Here is a 27,000-nt window from a genome sequence, read left to right as displayed (position 1 = left end):
ATGGTAGTTGTTCCCGCCTTAGGCGCTGCAGCCGCCTCGGTAGGCGGCCTGCTTTTCAAAGCCAGCTCGGCTTCCACAGCTGCTGCTACTGCTGGCATAGCTGCCATAGGAGCCTCAAAATTGGGACTTGCCATAGCGGCAGCCATTAAGGTGGCTACCACTATAATAGGTGTAGGCAAACTCACCATTATACCCTTCCTAATAGCTGCTATAGCCTATTATAATTATGATTTATTTGATCCTGAAAATCGTCCCTTTAATGTACAAGAAATAGAGCGCGCCTATGATTTTATTATCATTGGTGGTGGTTCAGCGGGCACTGTATTAGCCTCACGTCTATCTGAAGTGCCGCATTGGAAGGTATTACTGTTAGAGGCTGGTGGTCATGAAACGGAGATATCAGATGTTCCTTTATTGTCACTGTATTTACATAAAAGTAAAATGGATTGGAAGTATAGGTGAGTAAGGGAAGGGGCGATGAAGAAAAAAAAAAAACTTGAAACTGATAAAGTGACGTAAACTTGATCACTGCAGTTTTGGCAAAATTGTTTTTATTTGCGACAGTGTAGTCATATATAAATTTGCGACATTATTTCCACACCCAACACATGTTAAGGCCGATCGTTTTGATCAAAGAGATTTATAAAAACCTATTACATTAACTACACTCCCAATGCAGGTTTTTTTTATCCACAATCCAAAATACATATCAATCCGTTTGTAACAAATGAAATGTTGGCCATAAACCCTCTTAGTTTTCAATAGGAAAAGTTGCTCAGAATCTGAGCCACTTTCCATAGAAAAAGTTTCTCAACTATCCGAGCTATTTTCCATGGGAAAAGTTGCTCAAATTCTGAGCTATTTTATGTATATTTTTTTCTATATGAAAAGTTGCTTAGAATCTGAGCCACTTTCCATAGAAAAAGTTTCTCAACTATCCGAGCTATTTTCAATGGGAAAAGTTGCTCAGATTCTGAGCTATTTTATATGGGAGAAGTTGTTCAGAATCCGAACAATTTTCTCAGAGTCTGAGCAATTTTTTATAGGAAAAGCTGCTCAGAGTCTGACCAATTTTTTATAGGAAAAGCTCCTCAGAGATTGACAAACTTTCTATGGGAAAAGTTGCTCAGAGTCTGAGCAATTTTCTATAGGAAGGGTTGCTCAGAGGTTGACCAACTTTCTATGGGAAAAGTGCTCAAAGATTGATCAATTTTCTATGAGAAAAGTTGCTCAGAGTATTTAGAAAAAGTTGCTCAGAGTCTGTTCAATTTTTTGTAGAAAATGTTGCTCAGAGTGTGAGCAATTTTTTATAGGAAAAGTTGCCCTGAGTCTGAGCAATTTTCTGTAGGAAAAGCTGCTCAGAGATTGACCATCATTTTATGGGAAAAGATGCTCAGAGTCTGTGCAGTTTTCTATAGGAAAACTTGGTCAGAGGTTGACCAATTTTCTATGGGAAAAGTTACTTAGAGTCTGAGCAATTTTTATAGGAAAAGTTGCCCTGAGTCTGAGCAATTTTTTATAGAAAAAGTTGCTCAAAGTCTGAGCTATTTTCTATAGGAAAAGTTGCTCAGAATCTAAACAATTTTCTGTAGAAAAAGTTGCTCAGAGTCTGAGCAATTTTGTAGGAAAAGTTGCCCTGAGTCTGAGCAATTTTCTATAGGAAAATCTGCTCAGAGATTGACCAACTTTGTATGGGAAAAGTTGCTCAGAGTCTGAGCAATTTTTTATAGGAAAAGTTGCTCAGAGTCTGAGCAATTTTCTATAGAAAAAGTTGCTCAAAGTCTGAGCTATTTTCTATAGGAAAAGTTGCTCAGAATCTAAACAATTTTCTGTAGAAAAAGTTGCTCAGAGTCTGAGCAATTTTGTAGGAAAAGTTGCCCTGAGTCTGAGCAATATTCTATAGAAAAATCTGCTCATATTCTGAACAATTTTTTTTAGGAAAAGTTACCCTGAGTCTGTGCAATTTTCTATAGGAAAAGTTGCCTTGAGTCTGAGCAATTTTCTATAGGAAAAGTTGCCTTGAGTCTGAGCAATTTTTTGTAGGAAAAGTTACCCTCAGTCTGAGCAATTTTCTATAGGAAATATTGCTCAGAGTCTGCCCAATTTTCTGAATCTGAACCATTTTCTATAGGAAATGTTGCAAGGAACCTGAGCAATTTTCTAGGAAAAGCTGCCTTGAGTCTGAGCAATTTTTTGTAGGAAAAGCTGCTCAAAGTCTGAGCTATTTTCTATAGGAAAAGTTGAGCTGAGTCTGAGCAATTTTCTATAGGAAAAGTTGCCTTGAGTCTGAGCAATTTTTTGTAGGAAAAGCTACTCAAGTCTGAGCTATTTTCTATAGGAAAAGTTGAGCTGAGTCTGAGCAATTTTCTATAGGAAAAGTTGCCTTGAATCTGAGCAATTTTTTGTAGGAAAAGCTGCTTAAAGTCTGAGCTATTTTCTATAGGAAAAGCTGAGCTAAGTCTGAGCAATTTTCTATAGGAAAAGCTACCTTGAGTCTGAGCAATTTTTTGTAGGAAAAGTTACTCAGAATCTAAGAAATTGTCTATAGCAAAAGTTGCTCAGTATCTGAACAACATTCAAAGGAAAACTTGCTCGGAATCTGAATAATTTTCTATGAGAACAGTTGCACAAAGCTATTTCCAATGGGAAAAGAGGCTCAGAATCTGAGCATTTCCTGTAGGAAACGTTGCTTTCTATAAGAAAAGTTGCTCAGAATCTGAGCAATTTCCTATGGGAAAAGTTGCTCAGAATCTGAGTAAAAGTTGCTCAGAATCTAAACTTTTTGCTATGACAATAGTTGCTTAAAATTTTCTATTTGCTATTTTCTATTGAAAAATTTCTCCGAATTTGAGCAATTTTCTAAGGAAAATATGAAAAAATAAAAATATTTTCTAAAAAAAATAACATTAAAACAGCCACTCAAAACAAACAGCACTTGACCAACCCAAACTTTGTAATAAATTATTTCACAATATTTGCATTTTTTCTCAAGTAAAAATCAATAAAACTTTATCAATGATTTAGTCTCATAAATAATTTTCTTTTATGATTAACATCAAAATATTTCTTTGAATTATAATGGTGTGAATTTCAAGCAAAATATTGTTTAATATTTTGAAATCATTTCATCAGTTAAACTAACGCTAAACGCTATTGGACTTGAAGTTTTTTGAAATTTATTTAAAAATTTGCCAAAACTCAATAAAAAGAAATGAAATTAATTTGCATATTTATTACGTTAGTTTTTGATTTTAATAAAACAAATAACAAAATAAACATCAGCGACATCAATACATATTTTTGCCATCACTAACCTAGTACAATGTTTACACCTATTGGTTGGTTGTGCAAAAAAAAAAAAAAATAAAAACGAAAGACTTGAAACACAAACCCTATTTTTTTGTTTATTTTTTTTGCGTTTGTGAATCAGCAGCAAAATTTAATTAAATTTTTTTTAAGTTATCTAATAATTTGTTTGTTAACTTGTAGTCTCTTAAATTAATGTTTATTTTGTTATAATTCCACGTGTTAAAACTATTAGGTTAATATAAGTTTCCAGTTTTTTCTGCTAATACAAACGATTTGATTAAATCAACTTATGTGATGTTTTGAAAAGAAATAAATAACAGTTAAATGGACCTATAATTAATCATTTAAATTTAAAGTGACAGATGGTTATTAAACTAAAATCTATGATGATTTTAAATACAAACTAATACAGATACAGAGAAAGACAATGGCAAACTTTTAATAGGAAAAGTTGCTCAAAATGTGGACAATCTTATTAAGAAAAGTTGCTCAGAATCTTAGCAATTTTCTATATTAAAAGTTGCACAGAATCTGAAGCATCAAAAGATTATCAGATTCAAAGCAATTGTCTATAGCAAGAGTTGCTAAGATTCTGAGCAATTTTCAATAAGAAAAGTTACTCATATTCTGAGCAATTTTCTATAGGAAAAGTTGTTCCTATTCATAGCCATTTTCTACAGAAAAAAGTTGTTCACATTATGAGAAATTTTCTATAGGAAAAGTTGCTCGGAATCTAAAATATTTTCTAAAAGAAAAGTTGCTCAAAATCTGATCAATTTTCTATAAGGAAAGTTGCCAGGAATCCGAGCAATTTTCTATGGGTAAAGTTGCTTAGAACTTGGGCAATTTTTCTATAGCAAAATTTGCACAAAATCTGAACTATTTTCTATGAGAAAACTTGCTCAGAATGTGTTCACTTTTGTATAGAAATAATTGCTCAGAATCTGAGCAAGTTGCCATAAGAACGTTGCTAAGAGTATGAACAATTTCTTTTAGGAAATGTTGCTCAGAATCCTACTAAGGAAAAGTTGCTCAAAATTTGTTTGTATTCTATAAGAAATGTTGTTCAGAATCTAAGCCATTTTCAACAAGAAAAGTTGCTAGGAATCCGAGCAATTTTCTATGGCTAAAGTTGCTTAGAACTTTGCTCAATTTTTCTATAGCAAAAGTTGCACAAAATCTGAACTATTTTCTATAAGAAAACTTGCTCAGAATGTGTTCAATTTTGTATAGAAATAATTGCTCAGAATCTTAGCAAGTTTCCATAAGAACGGTGCTAAGAGTCTGAATAATTTCCTTTACGATATGTTGCTCAGAATCCGAGCAATCCTACTAATTAAAAGTTGCTCAAAATTTGGTAGTATTCTATAAGAAATGTCGTTCAGAATCTGAACAATTTTCAACATGAAAAGTTGTTTAGAATCTGAGCTGTTTTCTATAGGAAATGTTTTTCATAATTTGAGCAATTTTCTATAAGAAAAGATGCTCAGAATCGAAGTAATTTTCTAAAAAAAAAGTTGCTTAGAATATAACTTTTTCTATAAGAATAGTTGCTCAGACTATGAGCTATTTTCTATAAGAAAGTTGCTTAGAATGTGATAAATTTTCTATAGGGAAACTACTTAGAATCTGAGCTATTTTTATAAGAAAAGTTGCTCAAATATGAGTTTTTTTTCTATATGAAACATTGCTCAATAGTTGAGCTATTTTCTATAAGAAAAGTTCCTTAGAAACTCAGCAATATTCTATAGTAAAAGTTGTTCAGAATTTTCTATAGGAAATGTTTTTCATAATTTGAGCTATTTTCTATAAGAAAAGTTGCTCAGAACGGAAGTAATTTTCTAAAGGAAAAGTTGCTTAGAATAAGTTGTTTCTATAAAAAAGTTGCTTAAACTTGAGCTATTTTCTATAAGAATGTTGCTTAGAATGTGAGCAATATTCTATAGGGAAATTACTAAGAATTTGAGCTATTTTCTATAAGAAAAGTTACTTAGAAACTGAGCAATATTCTACAGTAAAAGTTTCTCAGAATATGAGCTAAGAAAAGTTGCTAAGAATCTGAGCAATTTTCTATAGCAAAATTAATTTAGAATCTGAAATATTTTCTATAAGAAAAGTTGCTTAAGATCTGAGCAATATTTTATAGTAAAAGTTGCTCAGAATCTGAGAAATATTTTACGGGAGAATTAGTTAGATTCTGAGTAATTTTCTATAGGAATGTTCAGCATTTGAGCAGTTTTCTCCAGTAAAAGTTGCTCAGTACCTAAGCAGTTTTTTTTATAGGAAAAGTTGCTTATAATCTTGATAATTTTCTATAGAAAATGTTGCTCAGAATCCGAGCAATTTTCTACAGGAAAAGTAATTAAGAGTATGAGCAATTTTCTATGGCAATAGTTTCTCAGAATTTGAGCAATTTTCTATAGAAAAGATGTTTCGAATCTGATAAATTTTCTATATGAAAAGTTCCTTAAAATCTGATCAATTTCCTATATGTAAAGTTGCTTAGAATCTGAGCAATTTTCTATAGAAAAGTTGATCAAGTCTACATAGAAAAAGGTCTAAGGAAGAGCAATATTTACAAGTTGTTAAGAATCTTTCTATAGGAAAAGTTGTTGGCCAATTATTTATGGAAAAGTTGCTCCGAAAGTTGCTAAGAAATAATTTTCTTTTGGGAAATTTCCTTAATTTGTTGTTTTAATTTCCTAACAATTAAGTTATCTTAATGACATTAACAAGTTCAACCTAATTAAATCTATTGTATTTCCTCTTCGAGCAGACTTCAACATATTACATTCTGAGCAATAACTTCAAAATTACTGCCTAAACATGAGTAATAAATAAAACATCTCATGCTACATGTGACAGCTGTACATGATGTTCAACAAAAGCTTAATGATGACAATATAATTCTAGCACACTTTCCATGGAGAAAAAATAAACAAAAGACTTAAGACACAAACCTGTTGATATGAAAACAATTTTATGATTAGAAATTGTATTAACAAATAAGCATGTTTTTACTTTATTTTCTTTACAAGGAGAAAGCCTAGAGTTACATATATAATTTGTTTTATTTGAAACAGCATAAAGATCCATAAAATTGTAATTAAGAAGTAAACTAGAATTACTAAAAGATTGTTATTTAGAAGACCAGGCAAATTAAAATTACATTAATTTTAAGGTTTTTTTTGAAAACATATTGTAGTTTTTAAGGCAATTAAATGATATTTAAGTTTTATGGGGTTTTTTCCCCAAAAATTAGTACAAAACTTTTCCGCATTTTTTGTAGCTATTAGTTAAAGCTTAATTTATAAGGTGTTTGGAATATAAAAAGTTAAAATTAAACTATAATTTGCTTTAGAAGTGGAGTTTTTATACCAATTTAATCTATCAAATGAAAATTGTTTACAATTAAATGAAAACTAAAAATAATATCTTGTACAATAAAGTTCGTGTTATAAGTCTTTTGTTTTCAACAATATTACTTATTATTTCATCATTATTTAGCTTTGAGTCGAATTTGTTCTACACCATTAAATTTGTTTTCTTAAGTATATTTTTTTTAAATTTGTGTGCTGTCTGTTGGTTCATTGTCATTTGACTTTTCAACTTGTTTTAAATTAAATGACATATTTAAATTATTTTTATTTTATTAAAGTGGTCAAGGAATCATACATTTAAAAAACATAAATAATACTAACAAAGTCATGTAGTTTCATAATTTTGTTTTTTTTCTTGCTATAAATTCCATCAATGTATGTGAACTACAATTATTCATTCATACAGCCAGACCGATAGACAGACTTCATGTAAGTAACAAAACTTAAGTTACAAACGGCCTTCAGGGTTTTTTTCTTCTTTAATTTATGTGATTTTTTTCGTTTAGTATACAAGAAAAAAAATGTTGATAACTATAGTTTAGGAAGATGATGCTGCAATATTTTTTTTTTTAACATAAAATATTATAAATTACTTGGAATTTTTTTAAAACCTGCTAAATGTTTTTATCAACACTACCGCCTTACATTTTTTTGCCGCTTAAATAGGGTTAATTAAAATGTTGTAGCTCTTCTATAATTTTTTGCCAACACCATCATTCATTTGTTTAATTCTTAAATATTTATAGCATTTTTGTTTAGCTATGAAGTAACTTCTTACATTTTTTGTTGTCTAGACTTTATTTAGTTTACGTTTTAGTAGAAAAATGTGCAAACAAAAAGTTGTCTTGCTACCAACTCCATTCATATGAGTCACTCAATATCCATATAAAAATATATATTTATTTTTTATTATGCAATTTTCTTAACGTAAAAAACTGCTAACAAACCTTTACAGTTTTGTTTTTGCAAAACTTTATTTTGTTAAAATCTCTTTGAGTGTAACTCAAAAATATGTTGTTGCTTTTGAGTTTTGTTTTAAATGGATGAGTTGTAGTGGAGCTCTAAACAGCTGTTTATCAATATCAGGTTTAAAGTGCAGCAACACAGTAATTTGGACTTTTGTAATAAACAACACTTTTTTTATAATAATTATAAGTGAATAACAGACTAAAGTATAGTATACACTATAGTCAAGACTATAGTATACATTATAGTCCAGACTATAGTATAATCTATAGTCCAGACTATAATCTACGATATAGTCCAGAATATAGTCTACAATTTTTAGACTATATTCCAGACAATAATATAGACTGTAGTTCAAACTATAGTATACAATATAGTCCAGATTATAGTATAAACTATAGTCCAGACTATAGTATAAACTATAGTCCAGACTATAGTATAAACTATAGTCCAGACTATAGTATAAACTATAGTCCAGGCAATAGTATAGACTATAGTCCAGGCTATAGTATAGACTACAGTCCACACTTTAGTATAGACTAGTCCAGAATATAGTATAGATAGACTATAGTCCAGACTACAATATATACTATAGTCTAGACTAAAGTCAATACTATAGTATAGACTACAGTCCAAACTATAGTATAGACTATAGTCCAGACTATAGTATAGACCATAGTCCAGACTATAGTATAGACTACAGTATATACCATAGTCCAAACTATAGTATAGACTATAGTTCAGATTATAGTATAGACTATAGTCCAGACTATATTATAGGCTATAGTCTAGACTATAGTATAGACTAGAGTCCAGACTATAGGATAGACTATAGTCCAGACTATAGTATAAACTATAGTCTAGACTATAGTCTAGACTATAGTGCAGACTATAGTACAGACTATAGTACAGACTATAGTACAGACTATAGTACAGATTATAGTACAGACTATAGTACAGACTATAGTACAGACTATGGTACAGACTGTAGTACAGACTATAGTACAGACCATAGTTCAGACTATAGTACAGACTATAGTACAGACTATAGTACAGACTATAGTACAGACTATAGTACAGACTATAGTACAGACTATAGTACAGACTATAGTACAGACTATAGTCCTGGCTATAGTACAGACTATAGTTCAGGCTATAGTACAGACTATAGTTCAGACTATAGTACAGAGTATAGTTCAGACTATAGTACAGACTATAGTTCAGACTATAGTACAGACTAGTCTACACTATAGTGCAGACTTTAGTCTACACTATAAACAATGCGAAAGTCTACACTATAGTATAGACTATAGTCTACACTATAGTCCAGACTATAGGCTACACAGTAGTCAGCTTTTAGTCCAGAAAATAGTAAAGATTTTAGTTGAAACTGTAGTTCAGATTTTAGTCCTGTGTATAGTCGTAACAGTAGTTTTGACTGTGGTCCTGACTAAAGTCCTGACTATATTCGTGACTATAGTCCTAACTATATCCATGTCTATATTTGTGACTACAGTCGTGACAAGATTTCTGACTATAGTTCTGACTTCAGTCCAGACTAAAGACTTGATTATACTCGAAATGCAGTCCAGTTTGTGGTCCTGACTATAGTCGTGATATATTTTGATTACAATCATGTAATCTAAAATAAGGTCCTATTGTCATCTATTGTTATAATCGCTCAAGACATGTCCGCCTTCAATTGGTTTTAACGTCTTTTGATTGATATATTTAAAACACTGTCTATTTAATCTCTTATTTATAAACATATTTCTCGGCCCCAACAAATTGCTTCTCTTTAATTCTCCAAAGTTGTTTTAATGTTTTGACACATTTCGCATTTATTTACCAACAAAATAAGCGATATAAGCGATAAGTAAATAAAAGAACTTTCGCTTTCAGCAACAAATTTAGGTGTCAATGAAATGACTTAATGGAGTGTTAACTGTAACTCTGTAGAAGTATGTATGTATCGGCATAACAATGTTAGACTTTGAGTTGCTTAATGTTGAAAAGTAATAGATAAAATTCAAATAATTTAAAAATAAAATACTCATATGTATAGAAGTACGTTAACGCACTGAAGGCCATTTTGTAATATTTAACAAAAATTTTGTTTAAAATACAATGTTTTAACAGCCTTGACAATAGTTTTGATCTTAAAGACAATTGAACTGGAAAGACAGATTTTTTTTAGATTTTTGGAAGTTGGTTTTTTGTTTAATTTTACAAATGATTGATTGTTAAACAATTAGTTAAAGAAGTTGAAAATGTGATTGTACTTCTGTTTAAGTAGGAATTTGTGGTATTTTTGATGACAGCTTTAACAATAAAAACTGAGTCATTTATCACTTGGGCCAAATGCTTTAAGTCGTGTGTTAAATAAGTTTGTTTCTTAAGTCTTTTGTTTAAAAGGGAGGCAAGCGTGTGTTCAGTACTATGATTCACCTTAAATAAATCAATTTTACACCCTCAACTTTTGTTTAACCAAATTATTATTTCCTTCAAAATTCAAATTAATTTATTTAATGTTTTTTTTTTATAAATTTTTGTATAATTATTTGGTTTAAATATCATTTAATTTTTCCATTCAACCTAAAGTTAATTGTGTGTAACAACATTTTGTTTGTTTTTATAACTATTTGCAAAACCTTGACAGTGATTTTAGTTTACAACTTGTTTTGTAGAATAAATTTTTTTATTATTTTTTTAGTTTTTAGTTAATTAACATTTTATTTACACCTGTTCTATGCCAAATATTGTTTTAAGAATTTTTAATAGTTTGTTTTTTTAATGAAGGTTATTAAGGCGCCAAAGTGTCTGTTAAATGTTTGAAGTTGGTTTTAAATTATACTCGTTTGCAAAGTTGTAAATTATTTAATAGTATGAAAATTAAATTTGTTTGTGTACTCGTAAACTTGAGGAAAGAATTAAAATAAATTTATTTAAAATATTTAACATCCGCTATGGGTAAAAAATTGCAAATTTGGAATAAGAAAACTCTTATAAATTATCTTCTCTTTTTTTTATAAAAAATTCTAAAAGTACCATTTGCATAACAAAAAGTTCTAAAAGCTCCTTTTTTAAAATTCCTAATGCATCTAAAGACATAGAAAGTCCAGAAAGTACTATTTAAAGAACGAAAAAGCTTGTCCTTACTCAGCACTCCGTATGTTTAGATTAATGTTGCCAAATTCAAAATAATCGAAAATTCCAAAAGTACCATGTGAAGAACGAATAAGTACCAAAAAAGTTCTCACTTATAGATTGTCAAGCACTCAGTATTCTGCATGTTATATTTTGCGGAAAATTTTAAAATTATCTTTTGATAAACGAAAAGGTACCAACAACTTAGGACTCTGGATCAGGACGGTTGTTTAATTTTATGAATTTTAGGTTCCAAATTATAGAAAACTCAAAAATTACTATTCGAAAAAACACACTTCTTATAAATTCTAATACGATCAGGACCTTTTGTGCTGAATTTCACAAAAAAGTACCAAAAAGTTCCTTCTTATTAAAACTTAGTTAGTTAGTTGGTTAGCTAGTTAGTTAGTAGTAGTTAGTAGTTAGTTAGTAGTTAGTTAGTAGTTGTTAGTTAGTTAGTTAGTTAGTTGTTAGTTAGTTAGTTAGTTAGTTAGTAGTTAGTTAGTTAGTTAGTTAGTTAGTTAGTTAGTTAGTTAGTAGTTAGTAGTTAGTAGTAGTAGTTAGTTCGTTAGTTAGTAGTTAGTTAGTTAGAGTTAGTTATTAGTAGTTAGTTAGTTAGTTAGTTAGTTAGTTCGTTAGTTAGTTAGTTTAGTTAGTTAGTTAGTTAGTTAGTTAGTTAGTTAGTTAGTTAGTTAGTAGTAGTTAGTGTTAGTTAGTTAGTTAGTTAGTTAGTTAGTTAGTTAGTTAGTTAGTTAGTTAGTTATTAGTTAGTTAGTTAGTTAGTTAGTTAGTTAGTTAGTTAGTTAGTAGTTAGTTAGTTAGTTAGTTAGTTAGTTAGTTAGTTAGTTAGTTAGTTAGTTAGTTAGTTAGTTAGTTAGTTAGTTAGTTAGTTAGTTAGTTAGTTAGTTAGTTAGTTAGTTAGTTAGTAGTTAGTTAGTTAGTTAGTTAGTTAGTTAGTTAGTTAGTTAGTTAGTTAGTTAGTTAGTTAGTTAGTTAGTTAGTTAGTTAGTTAGTTAGTTAGTTAGTTAGTTAGTTAGTTAGTTAGTTAGTAGTTAGTTAGTTAGTTAGTTAGTTAGTTAGTAGTTAGTTAGTTAGTTAGTTAGTTAGTTAGTTAGTTAGTTGTAGTTAGTTAGTTAGTTAGTTAGTTAGTTAGTTAGTTAGTTAGTTAGTTAGTTAGTTAGTTAGTTAGTTAGTTAGTTAGTTAGTTAGTTAGTTAGTAGTTAGTTAGTTAGTTAGTTAGTTAGTTAGTTAGTTAGTTAGTTAGTTAGTTAGTTAGTTAGTTAGTTAGTTAGTTAGTTAGTTAGTTAGTTAGTTAGTTAGTTAGTTAGTTAGTTAGTTAGTTAGTTAGTTAGTTAGTTAGTAGTTAGTTAGTTAGTTAGTTAGTTAGTTAGTTAGTTAGTAGTTAGTTAGTTAGTTAGTTAGTTAGTTAGTTAGTTAGTTAGTTAGTTAGTTAGTTAGTTAGTTAGTTAGTTAGTTAGTTAGTTAGTTAGTTAGTTAGTTAGTTAGTTAGTTAGTTAGTTAGTTAGTTAGTTAGTTAGTTAGTTAGTTAGTTAGTTAGTTAGTTAGTTAGTTAGTTAGTTAGTTAGTTAGTTAGTTAGTTAGTTAGTTAGTTAGTTAGTTAGTTAGTTAGTTAGTTAGTTAGTTAGTTAGTTAGTTAGTTAGTTAGTTAGTTAGTTAGTTAGTTAGTTAGTTAGTTAGTTAGTTAGTAGTTAGTTAGTTAGTTAGTTAGTTAGTTAGTTAGTTAGTTAGTTAGTTAGTTAGTTAGTTAGTTAGTTAGTTAGTTAGTTAGTTAGTTAGTTAGTTAGTTAGTTAGTTAGTTAGTTAGTTAGTTAGTTAGTTAGTTAGTTAGTTAGTTAGTTAGTTAGTTAGTAGTTAGTTAGTTAGTTAGTTAGTTAGTTAGTTAGTTAGTTAGTTAGTTAGTTAGTTAGTTAGTTAGTTAGTTAGTTAGTTAGTTAGTTAGTTAGTTAGTTAGTTAGTTAGTTAGTTAGTTAGTTAGTTAGTTAGTTAGTTAGTTAGTTAGTTAGTTAGTTAGTTAGTTAGTTAGTTAGTTAGTTAGTTAGTTAGTTAGTTAGTTAGTTAGTTAGTTAGTTAGTTAGTTAGTTAGTTAGTTAGTTAGTTAGTTAGTTAGTTAGTTAGTTAGTTAGTTAGTTAGTTAGTTAGTTAGTTAGTTAGTTAGTTAGTTAGTTAGTTAGTTAGTTAGTTAGTTAGTTAGTTAGTTAGTAGTTAGTTAGTTAGTTAGTTAGTTAGTTAGTTAGTTAGTTAGTTAGTTAGTTAGTTAGTTAGTTAGTTAGTTAGTTAGTTAGTTAGTTAGTTAGTTAGTTAGTTAGTTAGTAGTTAGTTAGTTAGTTAGTAGTTAGTTAGTTAGTTAGTTAGTTAGTTAGTTAGTTAGTTAGTTAGTTAGTTAGTTAGTTAGTTAGTTAGTTAGTTAGTTAGTTAGTTAGTTAGTTAGTTAGTTAGTTAGTTAGTTAGTTAGTTAGTTAGTTAGTTAGTTAGTTAGTTAGTTAGTAGTTAGTTAGTTAGTTAGTAGTTAGTTAGTAGTTAGTTAGTTAGTTAGTTAGTTAGTTAGTTAGTTAGTTAGTTAGTTAGTAGTTAGTTAGTTAGTTAGTTAGTTAGTTAGTTAGTTAGTTAGTTAGTTAGTTAGTTAGTTAGTTAGTTAGTTAGTTAGTTAGTTAGTAGTTAGTTAGTTAGTTAGTTAGTTAGTTAGTTAGTTAGTTAGTTAGTTAGTTAGTTAGTTAGTTAGTTAGTTAGTTAGTTAGTTAGTTAGTTAGTTAGTTAGTTAGTTAGTTAGTTAGTTAGTTAGTTAGTTAGTTAGTTAGTTAGTTAGTTAGTTAGTTAGTTAGTAGTTAGTTAGTTAGTTAGTTAGTTAGTTAGTTAGTTAGTTAGTTAGTTAGTTAGTTAGTTAGTTAGTTAGTTAGTTAGTTAGTTAGTTAGTTAGTTAGTTAGTTAGTTAGTTAGTTAGTTAGTTAGTTAGTTAGTTAGTTAGTTAGTTAGTTAGTTAGTTAGTTAGTTAGTTAGTTAGTTAGTTAGTTAGTTAGTTAGTTAGTTAGTTAGTTAGTTAGTTAGTTAGTAGTTAGTTAGTTAGTTAGTTAGTTAGTTAGTTAGTTAGTTAGTTAGTTAGTTAGTTAGTTAGTTAGTTAGTTAGTTAGTTAGTTAGTTAGTTAGTTAGTTAGTTAGTTAGTTAGTTAGTTAGTTAGTTAGTTAGTTAGTTAGTTAGTTAGTTAGTTAGTTAGTTAGTTAGTTAGTTAGTTAGTTAGTTAGTTAGTTAGTTAGTTAGTTAGTTAGTTAGTTAGTTAGTTAGTTAGTTAGTTAGTTAGTTAGTTAGTTAGTTAGTTAGTTAGTTAGTTAGTTAGTTAGTTAGTTAGTTAGTAGTTAGTTAGTTAGTTAGTTAGTTAGTTAGTTAGTTAGTAGTTAGTTAGTTAGTTAGTAGTTAGTTAGTTAGTTAGTTAGTTAGTTAGTTAGTTAGTTAGTTAGTTAGTTAGTTAGTTAGTTAGTTAGTTAGTAGTTAGTTAGTTAGTTAGTTAGTTAGTTAGTTAGTTAGTTAGTTAGTTAGTTAGTTAGTTAGTTAGTTAGTTAGTTAGTAGTTAGTTAGTTAGTTAGTTAGTTAGTTAGTTAGTTAGTTAGTTAGTTAGTTAGTTAGTTAGTTAGTTAGTTAGTTTAGTTAGTTAGTTAGTTAGTTAGTTAGTTAGTTAGTTAGTTAGTTAGTTAGTTAGTTAGTTAGTTAGTTAGTTAGTAGTTAGTTAGTTAGTTAGTTAGTTAGTTAGTTAGTTAGTTAGTTAGTTAGGTTAGTTAGTTAGTTAGTTAGTTAGTTAGTTAGTTAGTTAGTTAGTTAGTAGTAGTTAGTTAGTTAGTTAGTTAGTAGTTAGTTAGTTAGTTAGTAGTTAGTTAGTTAGTTAGTTAGTTAGTTAGTTAGTTAGTTAGTTAGTTAGTTAGTTAGTTAGTTAGTTAGTTAGTTAGTTAGTTAGTTAGTTAGTTAGTTAGTTAGTAGTTAGTTAGTTAGTTAGTTAGTAGTTAGAGAAGTATACTTTGGTCGGATTAAAAATTTATCGGTCTGTGCAGTATGTGGTTCCTTTATACCCCTAGATATACGAAAAACATTCAAAACTCCTTATCTAGTAGGTCCACATGTTTGACCACAAAATATTTGTATTGTCTGCTTACAAAACTTACCTTTTTTCAAATCTTTTCAGAATTTTAACTTTTATCAACAGTTATAATTTTTAATTTAATACAAAAATGTTTAAAATGCTTTCCAATTATTTGAAAGGTAATGCAATAAAGTATTAAAATTAGCAACAATTCATAAAAAATATTTCATACAAACTTTTTAAATAATTTTTTAAAATTTAACCTTTTTTGACATCCTCACTAAAACTTACGTATTTAAAATATAAAAAATTTATAAATTAAATAAAAAATAGTTGAAGTATTTTTTTCTTTTTATAAGTAAAAGACGACCTCAAGATATGATGAAAAAGAGTTAGTTGTCATAAAAAATTTTAATATTTTTTTTTAAATTTTTTCAAACTTTTGAACATGTTAGCAAAAATGTGTACATTTTCTTTAGTAAAAAAGTATAAATTAAGACGAAAAGTTGTAAGATATATTTTTAATATTTTAAAAATACAAATTATAGTAAACTCTTAAAAATATAAACTATTTAAAAGATAACATTTATAATATACTTTTTAAGTGTTTAATAAAAATTTGACAATTGACTACATAGTTAAAATATTAACTGTTTGTCCACTAAGTACATGATATATTAAGTACTCGTGTACATAATAGATAAAATATGTATTATCTAATACACGACCTCTTTTAACCTCTTCAAGAAATTAACTGCTAATAAAAATATTAATATGTGTCTTTATATACATAAGTCCTTAAAATTCGACCATGTTTATAAAACCTTGTATAATTTTCACAGTAAAAATTTATAACTACTAACTATAGTTTTAACGTGTTTTAAAATATTTACATCTATATTTTATATAGATGTAAATATAAAAATTGTTATATCAATTCGAAAAATAAGTCGAATGAAAACGTTACAATCTTAAAATCTATTTCGAAACTATAATGTTTAATAGGAACGATAATTTCACAAACAATCACTTGTCATTTTGCGTCTGTATTAAATATACGTGGGATCTACTTCAAAACCATTTAAGTCTCAATCTTTCTCTACAAAACTCTAGTGTATTAATGACCTATTTAAAGGCTAAATTATAACTTTTATAATTTACCAAGATTCTGAGATTGCTCCAACCTTATTTTAATAGAGTTTAAGCTCCATTTATGTCGAGCTTTCGACATAAGTCTAAAATTGCAAGATTGGTTGGTAATGTCTTTAAACCTTTCGAAGATCAGTCTTAATATAAGAATTTCACATCAGAGATTTTTTAGCCTGTCACTTCTGGTTAAGGCAAATCCCAAAACCATTTCGTCCACAACCTTATTACCCGATATATTGCAACACTCTCATAGACCATTTACAATCCTTCACCATACTTTCAAGTGTATACGTGTACAGCTGTAGTTCTATCTCACGATCGAACTATTGGCTTCGCTAATATTGTATGTGAGAGATCCGTCGTTTAAAAAACTTGTTTGAAAATTATATATGACTTTGAAAGAAGTTGACGAAACTTATTTGAACAAAACTTGTCGACGTGGAAGAATTGAACTTTGTCGAATTTGAGCTATATGTTCTTTCGTAATTGATAAACATGCTATAAATCTATTCTTAGTCCGCCAACTTCTTCAAAGAGATTTAAAAAAGTCAAGGAAACTCTCATGACCGAAGAAGACAAGGGATACAAGGGAATTATTCAACTATGTTAGGTTAGGTTTCACAGACTGCTTACTGCCAGGAGTCAAGCTTTACCTGGATCCTATAGGTAACTTTGTATTGTCCGAAGGAAAGAGAATAAATTAGAAGGGCAAAGATGTGTATATAGTCTCATTATTTAAGTAATGAGCAACAGAAAGATCAACGTGTGAGACTAGGGTCCTATAGGTCCCTTTGTATTGTCTTAAGGAAAGGTGGAAGAGAAAGATTATGGAAATGGTTTAAGAGAAAGAAAGGTAAAGAGAATAAATTAGAAGCGCAAAGATGTGTATATAGTCTCTTTAATAAAATAATGAGCAACAGAAAGATCAACGTGTGAGACTAAGTTCAAGTTCGCATCCATTTTGACAAATTTAGAAATGCGAATATACGTTCCAGTTGAACGTTTGAGAGATAAGATAGATCAGAAAACTATCACGATCAAAAGTTTGATAACGGATCGTTTCTAGGGTCGGGCAGTTACAGAGAAGATGAGTAATTCTTTCCTCCTCATGCGTCTTGCATTGTTTTCAAACCTACAATGACCAGTTATAACTGATAAAAGAGCGCTCAAATGCAATCTACTGGGACCTGCTAGATAGGGTGTTTTATGTGGATCCATACAAGGCCACATCGATCTAGTGAACGAGCAAGTATGTTCATGAGACCGAAAGCCGAAGTGCTTTACGTGAGTACCTGCCGTGTTGGCCTATCTCACGGTGGTCTTTTCCAACCACTGGGTGAGCTTCAATCTTCAATGAAGAAATCAGGTGGCAGTTTTTCATGGCTAAGCCGGTCCATGTACAAGCACGTTGCTGAATACGTGAGTAAAACATTACTTCCGTTTACAATTACGCAGATGGGATGGCCTCTGTTCATTCGGCAACAGCACCTAGAGACGTAACCGATAGACAAAAATACGAATCCATCAAAGAAGCCGAGACTTTGTTTTTACCCACAGTGGCACACTGTGGTAATTCTGATATGAACAGTGTTTACTCCGAACATATCTGGGAAAGGAAGGAAAATTCAATGGTATAATTTGTATATTATACCTTTCATCCATCGTCATTCAATCCAGCACACGCATTCATTCGACACATTCATAAGAGAAAAACATACGATACACTTATTCTAGGTAAACGGGTGGGTGAGGCTCGCATACCCCACATTCGTCCCGTACCATAAACAATTAACACAAACTCATTTCCAACGCTTAGTCCCACAGTCACTCCTCTGTGGGGTATCTGTTGTTTCGGCAACAGCACCGAACTTATCCCGAAATATTGAATTTACCCTACATCAGTCCTTTAACCGCAACTTACCCTCCCAGCGAATTTGGGTTTAAACCACAGCCACTACGTTGATCCAGAAGGAACCTCAACCAACTGACCAGTCAGGACATAGTTCTGCGAGCAACTGGCCACACGTAGTACCAGATTATGTAGTTCTCTGGTTAGACCCCATGTCAAATCATACCAAGGACTAGACGAGGAGTGAAGTGACATCACCAGTTTATAGTCCCGGCAGACTAGAGGCACTGATAGCACCTCTTTACCACGGGATTGCAATACATCATTATGGGACATTTTATTATAGAAACATGCCCCGGGGGATGCTCATGAGACCATCGGTCTTGAGCTAAACTATAACTTTTATCGGATATATGCTTCTTAATGGCCGATATATAGGGCACTACAGAACTGGTCTATATAGCCGAGCTATATAGCCATCGTCTTTCCCTATTGTTGTCGGTTGTATCCCCGTGTTCTTTGACCCAAACCAGGGTAATTGTTGAATGTTTCAACATCTCATTTAGAGACGCACGGCATTCTCGGAAAAGTCTTGATGTAGAATATACACCGATCAGGGATTTAATAGAAGCTTAACTTTTTAATTTGTAGGTCTAAATGAGATTTTTGTTCCAAATTTAGTTAGAGTTATTCAACTAACTTCCGCCAAGCTTAATTCAAAACAGAATCCCCTACGGTCTCTTAGAATAATGGAATCATGAATAGGATCACAAAAATTCTAAGGCTGATGTCAGAGTGGGCGCTACAAGCAAGAGTTTGTAGCGCCCACTCTGACATCAGCCTAAGAGGTGACCCTAACGAGAAGAGAATGAAATTGGACGAACAGATTGAGACTTTGTCATTGTGACTGTCATTGTCAGACTTTTGATGAATGTAGATACAAATGTCTTGGTCATTCCAGATATTAGATCGTTCACAAAAACAGTTTGGAAAATTACAAGAAACAACGTCCAAGGCACTTAGCTTCTGAATATTGGTTTATAATTTCATACAAAAGTTTTATCATTTCATTTTACCCTTTTCTTTCACTGCCATTTTACACCTTCGTGTCCAAAGATCATTTTTTTCTTTCTTGGCCACATTTTGTGTTATTTAAAATCAATATATGAATTTAATTGTTAAGAAAACAAATTGATATGAAAAGCAACGGCATTTCATCAATATGAATGCATTATTTCATTCGTAAATAAAATACAGTGATAGAAAATAATGATAATTTCTTTAAAATGCAAATGAATGCACACACAGAAAATGGGTGGATACTGTTGAAAAGAAAATTGTTTATAATAAAACAAATAATAAAGAAGAAAGTTTTCTTTTTTAGAATTATATTCTAAGAAATTTATGGACTAAATTTGTCGACTATTATTAAAATTATAGAGTTTGAGATAAAAAAAAAACAAGAAATTTTTTATGTATAATTAAACAGATAAATTTTAACAAACAAAACAAGAATTTTAAATAAAACCACACACATATTTTTTAAAAGTTTTTTGTAAAGATTAAAAAGAAGAAAATGCAGTTGTCCAATAAAAAACTATATATTTGAATATTAAAGACGTCAAGCTGCATTTTTTGTTTAGAGGTTAAAATGCTTAAGTTTAAACTATTAAGTAAAGCAGTTATCAGTTATTAAGGTTCTTGAAGAAGTTAACCTCTATGGCTTTTTTGTAGAAGGGGGAATGTTAATAACATGACCTAAAAATCTTTAAAATATGTAAACAAACATAAACTTATTAACATAAATTAAATAAAATTTAAATATCTTCGACTACTGCACTGACCTTGCCTTGTGTTGTTTTTTCTAAATTAAGAAAATAATTAAAATTTGTCATGTGTGTTTTTCTCCCCTAATATTTACTCTAAACTTTTAAAAGCATTTAGCTCATATTTCATGTCATTGCCCACACTTGAGAGGGGGAAACAGAAACTATTTTCTTGTTTTCAATTTGTGTGGAATTTTTTTGTTTTATTTTTTTTTTTTTTTTTTGATGGGCGCACATGTTCATTTAATTTTGAAGGTGCTCGAGCACAACAAATTAATAACATGGTACTGAAGCATAACAAAATTTCTTACAATTTATGTTGTTCTGTGCAAATAACTAATTTTCACATACCACATCAATGTGTGTCTGTCTAGTTTGCACATGCTCATACAGTCATATTGATGCAACAATGTTGTGAAAATTATTGGCGAAAAAAAGAGAAAAACCAAACAATAACTAAAAGAAAACAATCAATAATAGTAAATAACACTTGAATAAAAACAAAAGACTTAAGAAAGAAACTTGTTAGAAATAACAAACCAACAACAAATTGAGTGAGAGTATAAAAGTGTGAGTGTTTTAAAAGAGAATTGAGTGATTTTTTTTTTTTGGTTTGTTTTGTTTTGTTGTCAAACTTCAGCTGGAAAATGTAAACAAAAATTAAGAATGAAATGGTAAACAAAAACAAAGTAGACTTAGGCAATACCAAAACCGGTTTAAAAAGTCGAAAAGTTTAAAAATATTTGTTTATATTTTTTTGTTTAGTTTAAAGGAATAAAAACAAAGCAAACAAAATAATAACCCACAGTCCTATAAAGACTATGCTACAAAATGATCTATAGTGAAGACTATCTATAGTCAATATTACAGATCTACAGTCAAGACTATAGACTGAACTATACTCAAGACTACAGACTAATCAATACTGAAGACTATAGACTGATCTATAGACAAGACCACAGACTGACCTATGTGATATGGAACACGATCCTTCAATATTACATGCTACACGTTCAATACATATCACAATACAGCAAATATCACGATATATATTGAACGTGTGACACTGCCCTATAGTTAGGACTATAACTTGATTTATAGTCAAGACTATATACTGATCTATAGTCTGGACTATAAATTGATCTATAGTCAGGGCTATAGACTGAACTATACTCAAGACTATAGACTGATCTATAATCAAGACTTTAGACTGATCTATAGTCAAGAACATAGACAGATCTATAGCCAAGACTATAGACTGATCTATAGTCAAGACTATAGACTGATCTATAGTCAAGACTATAGACTGCTCCATAGTCGAGACTATAGACAGATCTATAATCAAGACTATAGACAGATCTATAGCCAAGACTATAGACTGATCTATAGTCAAGACTATAGACTGATCTATAGTCAAGACTATAGACTGATCTATAGTCAAGACTATAGACTGATCTATAGTCAAGACTATAGACTGATCTATAGTCAATACTATAGACAGATCTATAGCCAAGACTATAGACTGATCTATAGTCAAGACTATAGACTGATCTATAGTCAAGACTATAGACTGATCTATAGTCAAGACTATAGACTGATCTATAGTCAAGACTATAGACTGATCTATAGTCAAGACTATAGACTGATCTATAGTCAAGACTATAGACTGATCTATAGTCAATACTATAGACTGATCTATAGTCAATACTCTAGACTGATCTATGGTTAAGACTATAGACTGATTTATAGACAGATCTATGATCAAGACTATAAACTAATCTATATTCTAGACTATAGACTGATCTATACTCAAGACTATAGACTGATCCATAGTCAAGACTATAGACTGATGTATAGTCAAGACTATAGACTGATCTATAGTCAAAATCTATACTCCATACTTTAGAATGATCTGATCTTTAGCCAAGACTGTAAACTGAGCTATAGTCCAGATTTTAGACCGATCTATACAGTCTATATATTGTCCAGATTATAGATTGTAGAATGATCTATAGTCCAGATTATAGACTGATCTATAGTCCAGACTATAGACTGGTCTACAGTCCAGATTATAGACTGATCTATAGTCAATACTATAAACTGATCTTTGCCCAAGACTGTGAACTGATCTATAGTCAAGACTATAGACTGATCTACAGTCAAGACTGTAGACTGATCTATAATCAAGACTATAGGCTGATCTATAGTCAAGACTATATACTGATCAATAGTCAAAACTACATACTGATATATAGTCAAGACTATAGACAAATCTATAGTCAATACTATATATTGATCTATTGTAAAGACTATAGACTGATCTAGAGTTAAAACTATACACTATCTAAGGTCAAGAATAGCGACTGATCTACAGTCAAGATTATAGAGTGATCTGCAGTTAAGACTACATACTGATCCATAGTCAAGATTATAGAATTACCGATAGTCAAGAATGTAGACTGATAGATAGTCAAAATTATAGACTGATTAATAGTCAAGCCTATAGGCTGATTTGAAGTCAAGACTATTTATTGAACTTTAATCCATATAACAGACTGATCTAAACTGTAGACTATAGTCAGATCTACATATGTATAGTCAAGACTTTAAACTAAAACATTGTTGTATTAAAAAGCATGAATATTTTTTAATTTATTACAAAACCTCAGTTAAATAATTATTATGTTTGAGTTGAATTTTTAACAATGTTTACATTGTTTATTGCATTTTCTCATTATAAAAAATTCAGTCAAGTGAAAATAGTTCATAATCAATTATTTATAAGAAAAGCAAAACAAAAGAAACTAAATAACTAAAACTAATAAATTTTAAATGTCAGTCATTTAAAATATATAATAAAAAAATCAGCCAAAGCGAATAATAAATATCTCATGACACAAATGTGGCACATTTCCTGAAACCGTTGCAAACCTTTAAAAAATCCTTGATTGACACAGAAAAAGATAAACCAATTCAATTTATTGGAAAAAAAAAAACAAAAACCCAGTGACCTACTTATTGCTAAAATTTACCGGTTTTTAGCTTTATATTTTTTTAATAAATTTTCAAAACCATTATTATTGAATGCTGTTTAAATGCAAGTAAGTTGGTAAAAGGAGTTTTTACCTAAAAAGTCATATTGTTTTCCGCTTGATTGCCTTGTTTGTGGTAAACACATGTTTTTTTTTTTTTTTTAATTTATTATTAAGAAAAAAACAACAATATAAAAAGTTGTAAAATGTTTATATTTTGCACGTTGCAAATTATCAACATTTTTAAAATTGAGCACTTTGCTATTTGAGTCGAGTATGTTGTTGTGTTAACTTTGATTCACTCTTAAAAATGCTTTTAAATGAGAATTAATTGTTTCATAAAATTTTGAGTGTTTTTGTATTTAAGACTTGTTTTGTTTTTGCTTAAATGTTGTAATGTTTTGAAAAATTATTTAGCAACATGTCATTAATCATAGAACCACTTCAAATGTACTTTGGTTGTAGTTTAAATTTAGCTTTAATTCAAATATTAACGTTTTAAGGATTTTTGTGTAATGAATTTTGAAAAAAAAAAACTTATACCATTTCTGAAGACGAAATTTATTCGCTATTTTGGTAAAGAGGCTGCTGCAGAATGTAGTTTCTATGAAATGTTTTGTTCCACAAGCTAGAAATAGATTGAACTATAGTTAAGATAATCGACTTTGAGCCTTTACTATAGATCAGTAGAACCTTGACTGTAAATCAATCCATAGTTTTAACATAGATTACTCCATAGTGCTGACTACAGATAAGTAAATAGTCTTAACTACAAATAAGATAAATAAGTCTTGACTATATATCAGTCTATAGTCTTGACTGTAGATCAGTCTATAGTCTTGACTGTAGAACAGTCTATAATCGTGACTGTGGTACAGTTCGAAGGCTTGACTATAGAATAGTCTATAGTCTTGACTATAGAATAGTCTACAGTCTTGACTACAGAATAGTCTATAGTCTTGACTACAGAATAGTCTATATAGATCAGTCTATAGTCTTGACTATATATCAGTCTATAGTCTTAACTATAGATCAGTCTATATAGTATTGACTACAGATCAGTCCATAGTCTTTACTATAGATCAGTCTATAGTCTTGACTATAGATAAGTGTATAGTATTGACTATAGATCAGTCTAAAGTATTGACTATAGATCAGTCTATAGTATTAACTATAGATCAATCTATAGTATTGACTATATATCAGTCTATAGTCTTGACTATAGATTAGTCTATAGTCTTGACTATAGATTAGTTTATAGTCTTGACTATAGATCAGTCTATAGTCTGGACTATAGATCAGTCTAGAGTATAGACTATAGATAAGTCTAGAGTCTAGACTATAGATCAGTCTACAGTCTAGACTATAGATCAGTCTGTAGTCTTGACTATAGATCAGTCTATAGTCTTGACTATAGATCAGTCTATATTCTTGACTAAAGATCTGTCTATAGTCTTGACTATAGATCAGTCTATTTTCTTGACTATAGATCAGTCTATAGTCTTGACTATATATTAGTCTATAGTTTTAACTACAAATCAGTCTATAGTCTTGACTTTAGATCAGTATATAGTCTTGCCTGTAGATCAGTATATAGTCTTGACAGTACATCAGTATATAATCTTAAACATAAGTCTTTAGTCATGACTTAGGTCAGTCTATAGTCTTAACTATAGATCCGTCTATAGTCTTAATTATAGATCAGTCTATAGTCTTAACTATAGATCAGTCTATAGTCTTGACTACAGATCAGTCTATAGTCTTTATTATAGATCAGTCTATAGTCTTAACTATAGATCAGTCTATAGTCTTGACTATAGATCAGTCTATTGTCTTAAATATAGATCAGTCTATAGTCTTGACTAAAAATCAGTCTTGACTATAGATCAGTCTATAGTCTTAACTATAGATCAGTCTATAGTCTTGACTATAGATCAGTCTATAGTCTTAACTATAGATCAGTCTATAGTCTTGACTAAAAATCAGTCTTGACTATAGATCAGTCTATAGTCTTAACTATAGATCAGTCTATAGTCTTGACTTTAGATCAGTCTATAGTCCTGACTGACCAGAATTTATATATAAGCGTCTAACACATCTTCATTGGCAATACATCATACAAATTTTTTTCTTTTCTTCCAGAACACAACCTCAAAATACCGCCTGTCAAGCCATGAAAGACAAAAGATGCTGTTGGACTAGAGGCAAGGTTATTGGCGGTAGTTCTGTGCTCAATACTATGTTATATATTAGAGGCAATAAAAGAGATTTCGATCAGTGGGCCTCGTTTGGTAATCCAGGCTGGAGTTATGAAGATGTCTTGCCTTACTTCCGTAAATCGGAAGATCAAAGAAATCCCTACTTGGCGAAAAATAAAAGATATCATGGCACGGGTATGTACTAACGCTATAAATATTTTCAGAACCTTTAATGAATCTTGAAAATTTCTTTTATTTAGGTGGCTTATGGACTGTACAAGATGCTCCCTATAATACACCCTTGGGACCAGCCTTTTTACAAGCTGGCGAAGAAATGGGTTATGATATAGTTGATGTTAATGGTGAACAACAGACCGGTTTTGCTTTCTATCAGTTCAATATGAGACGTGGTTCACGCAGCTCTACTGCTAAGTCTTTCTTGAGACCAGCACGTTTAAGGAAAAATCTTCATGTAGCTTTATTTTCTCATGTTACCAAAGTTTTGACTCATCCTCAGACCAAAAGAGCTACGGGTGTGCAATTTATACGTAATGGCAAATTACAAACAGTTTACGCCACTCGAGAAGTTATTTTATCAGCAGGAGCTATAGGCTCTCCACATCTTATGATGTTATCGGGCATAGGACCAGCAGATGAGCTACAAAGAGTCGGTTTGCCTTTAGTGCATCATTTGCCCGGTGTGGGTCAAAATTTACAGGATCATATTGCTGTGGGTGGCATAGCTTTTCTTATCGATTATCCCATATCCATAGTAATGAAGAGAATGGTTAATATTAATACAGCCCTACGTTATGCTATAACCGAGGACGGGCCCTTAACCTCTAGTGTAGGTTTGGAGGCTGTGGCCTTTATCAATACCAAATATGCTAATGCTAGTGATGATTGGCCTGATATGAGTTTTATGATGACTTCGGCTTCTGTTATGTCAGATGGTGGTTCTCAAGTCAAGGTGGCCCATGGTTTAACTGATGAATTCTACAATGATATGTACAGTGAAGTTAGTAATCGCGATGTTTTCGGTATATTCCCTATGATGTTGAGACCTAAGAGTAAAGGTTTTATAAAACTGGCTTCCAAGAACCCTCTACGTTATCCTCTGCTCTATCACAACTATCTAACCCATCCTGATGATGTTAATGTCTTAAGAGAAGGTGTTAAAGCGGCTGTAGCCATGGGTGAAACTCAAGCTTTGAAAAGATTTGGCGCACGCTTTTGGTCTAAGCAATTGCCAAATTGTCGACATTTACCTCACTTTACCGATGAGTATTGGAATTGTGCTATACGCCAGTATACCATGACAATTTATCACATGTCGGGCACTGCCAAAATGGGTCCACCCACCGATCCCTGGGCCGTGGTAGATCCTCAACTAAGAGTGTATGGCATTCCCGGCTTAAGAGTCATAGATGCCAGTATTATGCCCGCCATTACCAATGGCAATATTCACGCACCCGTGGTAATGATTGCCGAAAAGGGTGCCGATATGATTAAAGAACTTTGGCTAGGTTCTTCGCAATATCGCGTGCGGCGTAGTGCTGATGACAAACCCGATATTTGCAATATTACCGATACCTCAAGTAGTAGTTTAGGCTTAAATAATTTCGATGACATTTCGTAGCAAGTGTGTTCATAATTTAGTTACTTTTTTCCAAATAATATTTAGTTAGTTTATTAATTAATTAATTTGTTTAAAATTTGATATTTATTGAATTGAAATTTTTACCAGTTTTTTTATAAGCAATTTTTCATGATTTTTAGTCTGTTCGGTTACCAGTGAAGTTGTTTTCTTATAAAAGTTTTGTTAATTTTTTGTTTCTAGTTTTATTTAATTATTTTAAATATTTGTAAATATTTCAGTCACTTAATGTTACAAAACGTAATTTTTAAGTAATTTTTATTTAATTTTAAGTTTATTTTTAAATGATAAAGAAAGAAAAATAAATTTTTTAATTTAAATAAGAAAAATTTGTTAAAAAAAAGATTTTTATTTTTAACGGAATTGAAATGTTTTGTAATTGGAACTAGATTTTACTTTTCA

General features: G+C 30.2%; 1 protein-coding gene across 1 annotated transcript; it reads left to right on the top strand.

Annotated features, from left to right (window-relative positions):
- LOC119605701 (glucose dehydrogenase [FAD, quinone]) lies at positions 1–26,580 on the top strand. The gene is made up of 3 exons (XM_037958973.1): positions 1–458; positions 24,886–25,136; positions 25,202–26,580. Exons 1-3 carry the CDS (start codon positions 1–3, stop codon positions 26,578–26,580), a joined length of 2,088 nt encoding a protein of 695 aa, XP_037814901.1.
- Positions 26,581–27,000: the final 420 nt, after the last annotated feature.

This window comes from Lucilia sericata, unplaced genomic scaffold (genome assembly GCF_015586225.1).
Source record: "Lucilia sericata isolate MDLA Ls3-8-SP2 unplaced genomic scaffold, ASM1558622v1 Contig000511F_arrow, whole genome shotgun sequence".
Taxonomy (NCBI): domain Eukaryota; kingdom Metazoa; phylum Arthropoda; class Insecta; order Diptera; family Calliphoridae; genus Lucilia; species Lucilia sericata.
The sequence above is the reverse complement of the archived record's forward strand: the minus strand, read 5'-3'. Positions and strand labels throughout refer to the sequence as shown.

Excerpts from the sequence above, each read along its gene's own strand:
- LOC119605701 (XM_037958973.1), top strand. The coding sequence starts at position 1 with ATGGTAGTTGTTCCCGCCTTAGGCGCTGCAGCCGCCTCGGTAGGCGGC. Across the intron at positions 459-24,885 it reads AAAATGGATTGGAAGTATAG|AACACAACCTCAAAATACCG; the intron begins GTGAGTAAGGGA and ends CTTTTCTTCCAG. Across the intron at positions 25,137-25,201 it reads TAAAAGATATCATGGCACGG|GTGGCTTATGGACTGTACAA; the intron begins GTATGTACTAAC and ends TCTTTTATTTAG.